Consider the following 12,109-nt stretch of genomic DNA (forward strand, 5'->3'; position numbering starts at 1 on the left):
CGTCTCTTCCTTTGGGCAGTCTCCAAAAATGTCAATACCTGAAGGAGCTTGACTTCTGCCTTTTGATATTCTAAATTCCCTCTCAAATGACAGCAAATTGGGTTTTTTGTTTAATCTATACATAATTTCCCTATAAATTGAAAACATTTTGTTCCCCTGTTGGCTGTCCATCTGAATGACAACAGCCTCTCTGGCCAACAGAAAAAGAATATCCTATGACTACCTGTGGCCTCTCCAGGTTCCTCCTCTAGCACCACCCTTGCGGAAATGAGTCCCAAAGGACAAGAGCTTGGTCATAACCCTCTGTCACCAGAGGTACTGTTCACTTACCTGCAATACTTCCCCATCACCTGAACCACCTGTCTCAAAACTGTAACTGAAGAATAAAAGAGCACCAGGACCAGAGAGGCACAGAACGGAGCTTCCAACAGCGTGGCAACCCCAAGGGCCGCCCCTCCCCCCCACCTAGTGCCATTTCTCACTTTGGCCTTACCTCGCTGGGTCTGGGTAAATTGGGTGCTCTCTGGATCCTGCTCCATCATAACGGGATAATGAAATGAGGGAAGATTCCAGCAGCCTCCTAGCAGAGATTAAAAAAATGGCAATAATCCCTGTCAATTACCAACTCAGAGGTCATTCATAAGGAAAAATGAGGGAGAGATATATAACTTTCCCCTTTTGCAGCCAGCTAACGCCTGTTATCTGGGATCACACCCTTCTACAAGCTAAGTAGGTAGAGACACAAATAAATGAAGAGCTGCAGAACTCCCACACTGGACATGACCACTGCATTCTGCTGAACACTGCTCTTCAATGAGAAATGAACAAGTGCTTCAGAGACATGATCTTCTTTCTATTTGCAGTACCTCCAGTAGACAAATAGAAGGTTCGGATCAACACAGGAGTGAAAAATTAGGCACACACAGAGATTATCACATAGTGCTAACATTTATCTTGGTGTTTGGTTCCTCCATGCCATCATCATCCACATCTACTTCCTGTCTATCCATTCTGCTCTGCCTATGCTCTTTTTTCTTTTTTTTTTTTTTGTGAGAATTGAGTACTCCTCAGATATATAACTATAATATATCTATTAAAAATATAAATATATATAAGAGTACTCCACAGGCTTTCAACTGACAACTTTTACTTATATAATCTAGCCCAATAACAAACTCAACTGATCATATGTGATACGTACATTTTATTGAACACTTTTTTTGATGCCAGGTAATAGGTAATATACCGAGCACTTCATATGTATTTGTTTAAACCTCACCACAACCTAGAAAGGTAGGTATGACTACATACATGAGAACACTGGGCCCAGAAGTTAAAGTGTATCACTCTGTGGCACATAACTATAAAGAGATAGTAACAGGACTCCAGGGAAGGCCTGTCTTAACTCCAAAATGCCTCAAATCTCTATTTTGTACTGCAAGACCTTCCACGGTCCAGGCAGGAAGCAAGAGCATATGTATTCAATGGAGACTGACAAACAGGAAGGTCTGTGGCCCATCATTTAGCTCCAGCCAATTGTTACTAAGCTAGAATATAGGCTCAGTATTGCTGGCTTTTCCTATTTTTTAAGGAAAGCCAGAAATCTGGACTTTTGTATAAAATCTCCTGATGGTTAAATTTTAGCTACAACTTTTTTTTTTTTTTTTAACAACAAGGGCCAGTCAGAACACATATAATAAACACGGCCCAGGGGCTCCCTGGTTTGCCATGTCTGACATGGTGCTTCCCAACTCATATGTGCCTTGGCAGCCAATCAAGCCCCTGCCCCAGAACACGTTTCAAAGGAAATGGTCTCAGAGAGGAACGCATATTGTTCCTCTCCAGCAGCATCTTGCCTGCCTTTCCTAGGAACAGGTCCCTGGCTCCCGGCCAGACTCTTCTTTAAAGCAGACCTGCAGGATAAGGACAGCAGCTACCAATCTTTTCCAATTGATTTAATTCAATTCACTGTTACTAAAACCATCTGGCTTTAGGTATAGTCCTGTGCGGTCACTTTATTCCAGCAACTGGCCCACTGCAGTACTTCCCCTAACAGCCTGGGGAAGAGACATAGCAAAGGCCCTAACAACCTGGCTTGCAACCTTTCCTGCCCAGGACAACCAACTATCAAGTAATGTTTTCTCTCTAGACAAGGCCTATATCCCCATACTTAGACACTTGTAACAATCCTACCACTGAACAGAGAACACAATGTAACCAATGAGGAAGAGAGGAAAGCAATAAAATACATCTCTCTGGTTGAAAGACTAAATCTTCAGTAACATCACTATGGTTCAAATGTGGCAGAAATGCTGTTTCATCAATTCTAAGACACACTTTTCACCTTTTAATGTGTCTGAGGTTGGGGTGTATTTTACAATTGTGTGACACAGTTTAATTGGCAGGATTTTTTTTTTTTTTGATAGAGACAGAGTCTGGCTATGTTGCCCAGGCTGGTCTCAAACTCCTAGCCTCAAGTGATCCTCCTGCCTCGGCCTCCCAAAGTCCCAGGATTACAGCCATAAGTCACTGTGCCTGCCCACTGGCAGGATTTTTTCATGATTTCATAGGAACACATAAAATAACGGCATGTCTTTGAGTCTTTTAAAATACAGAATGTGTGGGACAGGTAAGGGTAGTGAGAGATACAGAGTCTGGAAAAAAAGGAAAATCAAAATTTTGAGAAGAGTATTCAGGTCATTTATGCCATCTTATATAGTACTTATTTATCATTTAACAAACCAGTTCTTCAGGAACTGGGTGTGAGTTGAAGAATGGAAGCAAGGTCTGGGAGCAGCTGACTATCCTAGAATACCTAGAAGCTTGTTCCACCCTAAAGTGCCCTGGAGTTAGTCCTGAATGTCACCACCTGTTGTGTTATCCTCCAAGTGGTCGTTTAGTAAGCTGAGGCCCTTTGGCAAGCAGCATCCTCCACAGTGACCAAAAAACATCCTTCTTGGCTGGGCGTGGTGCCTCACGCCTGTAATCCCAACACTTTGGGAGGCCAGATGGGTGAACTGCCTGAGCTCAGGAGTTCAAGATCAGCCTGGGCAACATGGTGAGACTCCATCTCTACTAAAATACAAAAAAGTAGCCAGGCGTAGTGGTGCGTGCCTATAATCCCAGCTATTTGGAAGGCTGAGGCACGAGAATCACTTGAACCTGGGAGGCAGAGGTTGCAGCGAGCTGAGATCGCACTACTGCACTCCAGACTGGGTGACAGAGTGAGACTGCATCTCAAAACAAACAAACAAACAAACAAAAATACATCCTTCTTAAAGAAACTAATTACAGTAACAAAAGCAAATATTACCCCCACTCTGCTAAGGCAATGACAGTACTGAGTGAGATGATATGATTTATTAGGAATGCTGTAAAGGAGATTCCTGATCTGAAGGGTTTGCATTAGGTAACTTCAGTTTTAATGACTCCATTTTTATTTTTTATTTTTTGAGACGCAGTCTCACTCTGTCACCCAGGCTGAAGTGCAGTGGCGCAATCTTGGCTCACTGCAACCTCCGCCTCCTGGGTTCAAGCGATTCTCCTGCCTCAGCCTCCTGAGTAGCTGGGATTAAAGGCATGCGCCACCACACCCGGCTAATTTTTGTACTTTTAGTAGAGATGGGGTTTCACCATGTTGGTCAGGCTGGTCTCAAACTCCTGACCTTCTGATCCGCCCGCTTTGGCCTCCCAAAGTGCTGGGATTACAGGTGTGAGCCACTGTGCTGGCCTTAATGACTCCATTTTACAATCCTAAAAGTCTATTTCCCACCTTAACTTCCTACCTTAATTAGGAAGACTTCTTTAAGTTGGAATAGACCCAAAATATGAAGCTTTGTCGCTGGAGAGTCTCTGATGAGGTTCTTTTGGAACATGCATCCCCTGTGCCTACTTACTATAGAATGTGTTGGCAACATTTGCTGCCCAGACAATATAGTGGAACTGGCAAGCCACATATATATGTCACTTTACTGCTAATGCACAAAAGCAGGAAAGCCAATCACCATGAATACACATATACACTGATGAAACATCAGTTCTTCATAGTTACAATACGAGTACTATCTGGAGTAAAAATAGGCTTCTCCAATTGGTGTGGAATAAAGAACTAGAGTTACTAGATGAGTAAACATCCTAGGAATGTTTACCACCATTGCTAGGACCCTCAAAGAAAGATCTTTCTTTTTTTTTTTTTTTTTTTTGAGACGGTGTCTTGCTCTGTTGCCCAGGCTGGAGTGCAGTGGCGTGATCTCGGCTCACTGCAAGCTCCGCCTCCTGGGTTCGAGCCATTCTCCTGCCTCAGCCTCCCAAGTAGCTGGGACTACAGGCACCCGCCACCATGCCTGGCTAATTTCTTTTTGTATTTTTAGTAGAGACAGGGTTTCACCATGTTAGCCAGGATGGTCTCGATCTCCTGACCTCATGATCCGCCCACCTCGGCCTCCCAAAGTGCTGGGATTACAGGCGTGACCCACTGCGCCCGGCCAAAAGATCTTTCTTTCCCAGTGTTAGCCTGTTACAGACAGCTGTCAACGGGAAATGGTAGGAGAAAATTGAATGCGATGGCAGTTCTGCACATTCTGCTGTGACCACCACAAACTTGACTTGACTTAATCTATCACAAGAAATCAGGGAGGGCCTAGGAAGGGCTCAGACAAGCTTGTTCAGGTTCGAAGCTGCCATCACTGAAGCTGAAGAAAAAAAAAAATACAAAAACACAATACAACCAAACAAAATACTTCCTTGTTTTCTCTACTTGCCTGGTTCATTTTATACACCACTGGTGTCCAAGTGAGGTATACCAGGGGTTGTGCTATTTGATCCATTGGACAGCAAGGGGGAAATATTACAACTTCTGCTATATAATATATAATCATAACACACATGGATTACTCAAAAGCTTTTTTTTTTTTTTTTGAGATGGAGTTTCCCTCTTTTGCCCAGGCTGGAGTGCAATGGTGTGATCTTGGCTCACTGCAACCTCCGCCTCCCGGGTTCAAGTGATTCTCTTGCCTCAGCCTCCCGAGTAGCTGGGATTACAGGCGTCCACCACCACACCCAGCTGATTTTTGTATTTTTAGTAAAAACAGGGTTGCACCATGTTGGCTGGAGCTGGTCTCAATCTTCTGACCTCAGGTGATCCGCCCGCCTCGGCCTCCCAAAGTGCTAGGATTACAGGCGTAAGCCACCGCGCCCAGCTAGAAAGCATTTTATTAATAAGGTTTTTTTTTTTTTTTTTAAGTCTGAAGGCCACTGCTCTATCAAACTATATATTACTTTAACAATACTAAACAGGCCGGGCGCAGTGGCTCACGCCTATAATCCCAGCACTTTGGGAGGCTGAGGCAGGTGGATCACGAGGTCAGGAGATCGAGACCATCCTGGCTAACATGGTGAAACCGCGTCTCTACTAAAAATACAAAAAATTAGCCGGGCCTGGTGGCACACGCCTGTCCCAGCTACTTGGGAGGCTGAGGCAGGAGAATCGCTTGAACCCGGGAGGCAGAGGTTGCAGTGAGCCAAGATCGCGCCACTGCACTCCAGGCTGGGCAACAAGACAGACTCTGTCTCAAAAAAAAAAAAAAAAAAAGCCAAATACTTAAAGAATAGGATAAGCTTAAATATAAAAAACTATAAGCATATAAAAGTATACCCATATTCGTATATATATAGAGAGAGAGAGAACAAAAGAAGATAATAAAGCCAATGTGGCAAAATGTTAACATTTAGGGAATGTGGGTGAAGGGTATATGGGAATCCTCTGTACGTTTTCTGCAAGTTTGAAATTATTTCAAAATGAAAAACAAAGACATACAACACACAAAAATCTTAAAGTAAAATACTGAAAAGAAAGAGATAGCCATTTGTTTTCAGAAGAATTACTCACGGCCAGGCGCGGTGGCTCACGCCTGTAATCCCAGCACTTTGGGAGGCGGAGGTGGGCAGATCACCTGAGGTCAGGAGTTCGAGACCAGCCTGGCTAACATGGTGAAACTCCATCTCTACTAAAAATGCAAAAATTAGCCGGGCGTGGTGGTGGGCTCCCGTAGTCCCAGCTACTTGGGAAGCTGAGGCAGGAGAATGGCATGAACCTGGGAGGCGGAGCTTGCAGTGAGCCAAGATAGCGCCGCTGTACTCCAGCCTAGGTGACAGAGCAAGACTCCGTCTCAAAAAAAAAAAAAAAAAAAAAAAAGAATTACTCACTTTGTAAAAAGGATTTCTTAGAATAGCAACTTGCCCTAATGCTCTACAGCAGGTTTGGTAAACTACAGGCCCCAGGTCAGCTGTCTTCTTTTGTAAATAAGTGGCTACTTTGGAGCTGGCAAGGCAGAACTGAGGAATCCTGATAGAGACAAAGCCTAAAATACCTACTGCCTAGCCCTTTACAGAAGATGTTCGCCCATTCCTGCTCTAAAACATTTGCTTACATAGAATTCTTTAAATTACTAAGGGACAGAACAAAAAAGAACTTGAAATTAAAGTATTGTGCACTGGAAAAAAAAATCAAAAATGAATATTAAGCTCTGCTAAAATCATAATAGGCACATAATTCAAACTGTGAAATCCCGAACATTTTTAAAAGAATACAACTATTTTTTCTTTCCCTGATTAATATTCTGAGTTATGTGCAAAGAAGTTCCCTATATCAGCTGTATTCTTGATCACTAGGAATACAATTTTTAAAATAGTCAAAGAAAGCTCTGGAAAAGAAAAAAGTGGTCGGAGCAGATCAACTGAAAGAAAAGAACCTTCACTTCATTATTTTATTTTATTTCATTTTTTGAGACAGAGTTTCTGTCACCCAGGCTGGAGTGCAGTGGCACGATCTTGGCTAACTGCAACTTCTGCTTCCTATGCTTAAGCAATTCTCTTGCCTCAGCCTCCCGAGTAGCTGGGGCTACAGGCATGCGCCACCAAGCCTGGCTAATTTTTGTATTTTTAGTAGAGACGGGATTTCACCATGTTGTCCAGGCTGGTCTTGATCTCCTGGCCTCATGTAATCCACCCACCTTGGCCTCCCAACATGCTGGGATTACAGGCATGCGCCACCACACCCGGCCCCTTCACTTCAAATTCAACAGATATCAGAGTTGAGGTGCAGAAAGTCTGGGTACTAGTCCATATGGAATAAACAAACCGTGGACAACTCCTCCTTACTAAAAAATTATACCCTGAAGATACTCTTTTAACTGGTTGTCAGATCACAGAGAAAAATCAATATCCTAAAGCAAACAAACATGTTTGGACTTTCTCCAACCACTGGAAACAATCAATTGCTAGAACTCTGTGGCCTCTACTGTTAGGGAATGCTGGCTCCCAGAAGGTAAGGTGCCACTGGTGCCCCATGCCTAATGAATAACTTTACAGCCTAGCTTTGATGTCTGGATGGCAACCGCTATTTCCATCCGGGAGCACCAAACCCAAATTAACAGCTTCCTTCTGCCTAGGAAATAAAATCCAGATTCCTCAGCAGGGCATTTGGTATTCAAGCTTTGCAGCCAAATTTCTCATTCCTTTTGGATATACTATATGCTCTAGTCCAGTGGTTTACAAACTTTTTGGTCCCAGGACTCCTTTAACACTCTTAAAAATTATGAGGATCCCGGTGGCTCATGCCTGTAATCCCAGCACTTTGGGAGGCCAAGGTGGGCGGATCACCTGAGGTTGGGAGTTCAAGACCTGCCTGACCAACATGGAGAAACCCCGTCTCTACTAAAAATACAAAATTAGCCAGGCATGGTGGCGCATGCCTGTAATCCCAGCTACTCAGGTGGCTGAGGCAGGAGAATCGCTTGAACCCAGGAGGCAGAGGTTGCAGTGACCCAAGATGGCGCCATTGCACTCCAGCCTGGGCAACAAGAGTGAAACTCCGCCTCGAAAAAAAAAATAAAAAAATTACGAGGCTCCTAAAGAGATTTCATTTGTATGGGTTTCCACTATCAATATTTAATTTCAATTTATTGAAATTAAAACTGAAAAAATTTTAATACACAAGCACACATTCAATTAGCCATCAGGATGATAGCCTCATTACATGTCACGGAGTCTCTAGCAAACACTGTATACTTGTGAAAGAATGAGAGTGAAAAATACAAAGGATGTCTCAGCATTATTATAAAAATAGTTTTGACTTTGGGGATCCATTGTTCTCGCTAAACTAAACACACCCTCACTATCCCACCTACGTTATTTATCTTGGCAATTTCTTCTTTCTGGAAAGTTCCTCTTCCTTATTACTGTCTGTAAAAAGCCTTCAAAGCTCAAATACCTGACTCCTCCAGCCAGAAGTTCACCCTCTCTTCCCCAGTGCCCCATAGCATTTTGTTTTTCTTTTTTTTTTTTTTTTTTTTTTTTGAGACGGAGTCTCGCTCTGTCACCGAGGCTGGAGTGCAGTGGCGTGGTATCGGCTCACTGCAAGCTCCGCCTCCCGGGTTCACGCCATTCTCCTGCCTCAGCCTCCCAAGTAGCTGGGACTACAGGCGCCCACCACCAAGCCCGGCTAATTTTTTGTATTTTTTTTTTTTTTTTTTTAGTAGAGACGGGGTTTCACTGTGTTAGCCAGGATGGTCTCGATTTCCTGACCTCGTGATCCACCCGCCTCGGCCTCCCAAAGTGCTGGGATTACAGGCGTGAGCCACCACGCCCGGCCCCTATAGCATTTTGTACCTCTCTTAAGAGGCCTTCTCAAGTCACCCAGTAACTTATGTCTTGTCTTTGCTACATGAAAACAGGTACTGGATCCAAGTCATCTTTTTATCCCCATCAAAACTCACATCCTAATTAACATGTAATAGGAAACCAACAAATATTTAAGTGATGAATCAGCAGGCCTAACCAGACTTGGAAGAATAAGCAAGAAGACCTATCTGGTTGCCCCTCACTGGCGACAAGACTCTCAGACAAGGTTGCTAGATGCCCAAAACCTCACACTAAAACTCCTGAAGGAACAAGGTTTTCAGAAACTGCTTACATCACCTTCATCCCCTCTGGTCACTTATGCTGCTCAGGTTAAAGTGCTGACATAGTTGTCCTGATAAATGCAGTGCAGTCTGGTCCCTGGGAGGCTCATTAAATCAAAAAGCCAGAGGCTGGCTACCTGCCTGGGAAACTACCACTGATGCTCCTGGACTGTAAATTGCCAAAAGAGACCCCCACAGGGGAAAGAGGGCAATGTTTGCCAGGGGATGAAGGGGCAGGAGGCCAAATAAACTTGAATGCACTGTGGCTTTCTTCATTTCTGAATCCTACTCTGCAACTCCCCGATCTCTGCCTTGGCGCATGCCTGGGCTGGGAGATGACAAGCCCTTATTCTTTGTAAAAAATAATTGTGTGTTCTGAAACGACACCTCTATTATGATTTCCAAATTGACATCTCTGCTCTAATGCAGAGGCATCCAAGCCTCCCCATTTCACACACTAGCAATTATCGTTTAAGTTATCCAACGATAGGCATTCATCTGATCGCTGCAGGGCCCCCTAGTTTGAGGGGTGCACTTAAAGCATGTGATGCAGTTGCCAGCAGAGACTGGCAGGCAATTCCTGCCCCTGATGTGAGGTGGGCCAAGGCAAGGTACCACTGCTAAAATGCTAGTAACCTCAGGAAAAAAATAGACATACTACAAAAAGACACCACAGTGCCTATAGTGTAGATCAGCCTTGTTTTACTATTATCAAATATAAACAATTCACAGAGTGCAAAATAATGCTTTTCACCAGAAATGCTTAAAAACATCTTTACAAAACATTAATGTATTCCTCAGTGCCTCTGGGCAGTGAGCGATAGATGGCAAAACATGACAGCACAACATAATCGCAGACAGCAAAAGGGAAGAGGCTGGAAACAGAATGTATACATAGTGTGCAATCATGTATCTAGCATTACAAAAGTCTCGTCTGAGAAGTCAGCCAGTTCCCCCTGGGAACATATGACCCTCTGCTAACTGTCTGGTGGGTAGTTATTTTTAATACATGGGTAGTTATTTTTAATACATTTGTAAGATGACTGGTTGGCACTATGCTTAGCTCCTATATACCCTCAACACATTACACTATAGTTGTAAGACTTGAATGTATAATAAAAACTCACTTTAGTTAGCAAGTAAACTCAAAGGCCCAAGCCAATCTACATGGACCTCTTTACTTAGTATCCAAATCCATTTCTCTGGGAGACTTGGGAGGTCTGCTCACAGACCACAGACTTTTTTTTTAACCCAGAATTTACCATCAGAGGCTTTTCACCAGAGGATGAGTAAGACCAAATCTATGGGGGGGAAAAAAAAAAAAGGTCCACAGCTAGTTTTGATGCCACATGCACACATGCCCCCTACATGCAACAGGTGGGATATATAGGGTTTAGAATTTAAGAGGCAGTGTATCCTAATTCACTGATTTCCCCCTGGAATTTATTGAATTCCATAATGTTGAATTCTTAGCTAATTTTATTCAGAAGCACAGATAAATCCTTAAAAGTCTACCTCCAGGCCAACTAAGTCTACGAAGAATATCCTGGTAGAATCATTTATTGCTGTGATACTAGTAAGCCTGTGAAGGTCTTAAAAAACATTTTTTCACAGCCACATTTCTGACCTGAAACTTTAAAAACCCTTGACCAAGGCCATTCATTAAGAAGTGACAGGTCCTTCACCCTGGTATACTGCAAACACTATATAATAGGAAGTAAAATCTTAGGACCAATATCAGAAAGGCAAAGCGAGTTAGTACGTGAAGCCTCAAGAGAATGAGGGAAAAGCAAAGCACAGTGTGCTGGGGTGTTTATTAACCAGAGGCAAGGAGGCCAATTTCCCAGCTCTTATCTGTCCATGGAATGAGGTTTCTAGAATCTGCAGAAATATGAGGGCAGAGACTACAGCTGGGACCCCAAACAATCCACTGTTAGCCCTTGAGCTAACACAAAGCTCAGAGTACAATCACTTTTCTTATATCCAAGGTTCATTCTGAACTGCTTCTCTTAGTGACATTTGATTTCACTGATTCGCCTCTGGGGATGTACTACTTGCCCTTCCACCCTGATCTTGACTTCAGCAACCACCCTGATTCCTTTTGGACTCAACATTTGACTCTACTGAAATAATTTCTCCACCATTTCCCTCTGTCTAGACAACATGAAATTGTCATAAACGACACCTAAAGTACAATTAGTAGAGAAACTGCAATTTCCACTCTCCTCCCCCGTTCCCAAAAAGATTCGCACATTAACGTCCTCCAGCATGTCAATCAATACTACCCTGAGGAGGATTAACTCTGTAGAGTCTGGAAGCCATTCAATTCCCTGCTTGCTAAAAATTATGCATTTTCCCCCTGTACTATAATCAGAAGATGTAAATTACCTTCCTTTTATTAGCACTAATGGCTATAATCTCAGAGTTCTGAATGCCTGCTAAATCGATACCTGTGTAAAAAGTCCCACAAACACCGCTTTACCCAGCTGCGCTTTATTTAGAAAAATCAGAGACAAAAGACAAAAGATAAGACAGAAGAGGAGAGAAGCAATGAGAGAAAGGCATGACACAAGACCACCAGAACCAGGCAGTACTATTAACTATCATAAGAAGATGGTTTGAACCCACTGACAGTTCCTTGTGAGATGTCATAGTTTTATTCATTTATTTATTTATTTTGAGATAGAGTTTCGCTCTTGTTGCCCACGCTGGAGTGCAATGGCATGATCTAGGCTCACCGCAACCTTCACCTCCTGGGTTCAAGCAATTCTCCTGCCTCAGCGTCCCAAGTAGCTGGGATTACAGGGATGCGCCACCATGCCCGGCTAATTTTGTATTTTTAGTAGAGACAGGGTTTCACTATGCTGGCCAGGCTGGTCTCGAACTCCTGACCTCGGGTGATCCGCCCACCTCGGCCTCCCAAAGTGCTGGGATTACAGGTGTGAGCCACCGCACCCGGCCTAATGTCATATTTTTAAAAACCAGCAAGATCAAAGGACAACAAATCATGAAATAATTTACCAGTGCTTTTCAAGGGGAGTGGAATGCCCCCTGGAAATGTGGCAATGTCTGCTGACGTTTTTGGTTTTTGCTTCTGGGTGCCAGAGCACCACCAGTATATGACAGGTGAAGGCCAGGAATGGTGCCAA

General features: G+C 43.4%; 1 protein-coding gene across 16 annotated transcripts in view; it reads right to left on the bottom strand.

The window, feature by feature from the left end:
* Positions 1 to 12,109, bottom strand: part of AMBRA1 (autophagy and beclin 1 regulator 1) — a 201,210-nt gene that overhangs the window by 118,979 nt on the left and 70,122 nt on the right. For 8 of the 16 annotated variants that reach the window (XM_055093619.2, XM_055093617.2, XM_003815204.4 and 5 more), the window contains one exon: positions 494 to 580. The exons of the other annotated variants lie outside the window; for them this stretch is intronic. In XM_055093619.2, the coding sequence (XP_054949594.1) occupies positions 494 to 580 (87 nt within the window). The remainder of the gene's footprint in view (positions 1 to 493; positions 581 to 12,109) is intronic. 16 annotated transcript variants of the gene reach the window in all.

The sequence above is a fragment of the Pan paniscus genome, chromosome 9, assembly GCF_029289425.2.
Source record: "Pan paniscus chromosome 9, NHGRI_mPanPan1-v2.0_pri, whole genome shotgun sequence".
In the NCBI taxonomy this organism is placed as follows: Eukaryota; Metazoa; Chordata; class Mammalia; order Primates; family Hominidae; genus Pan; species Pan paniscus.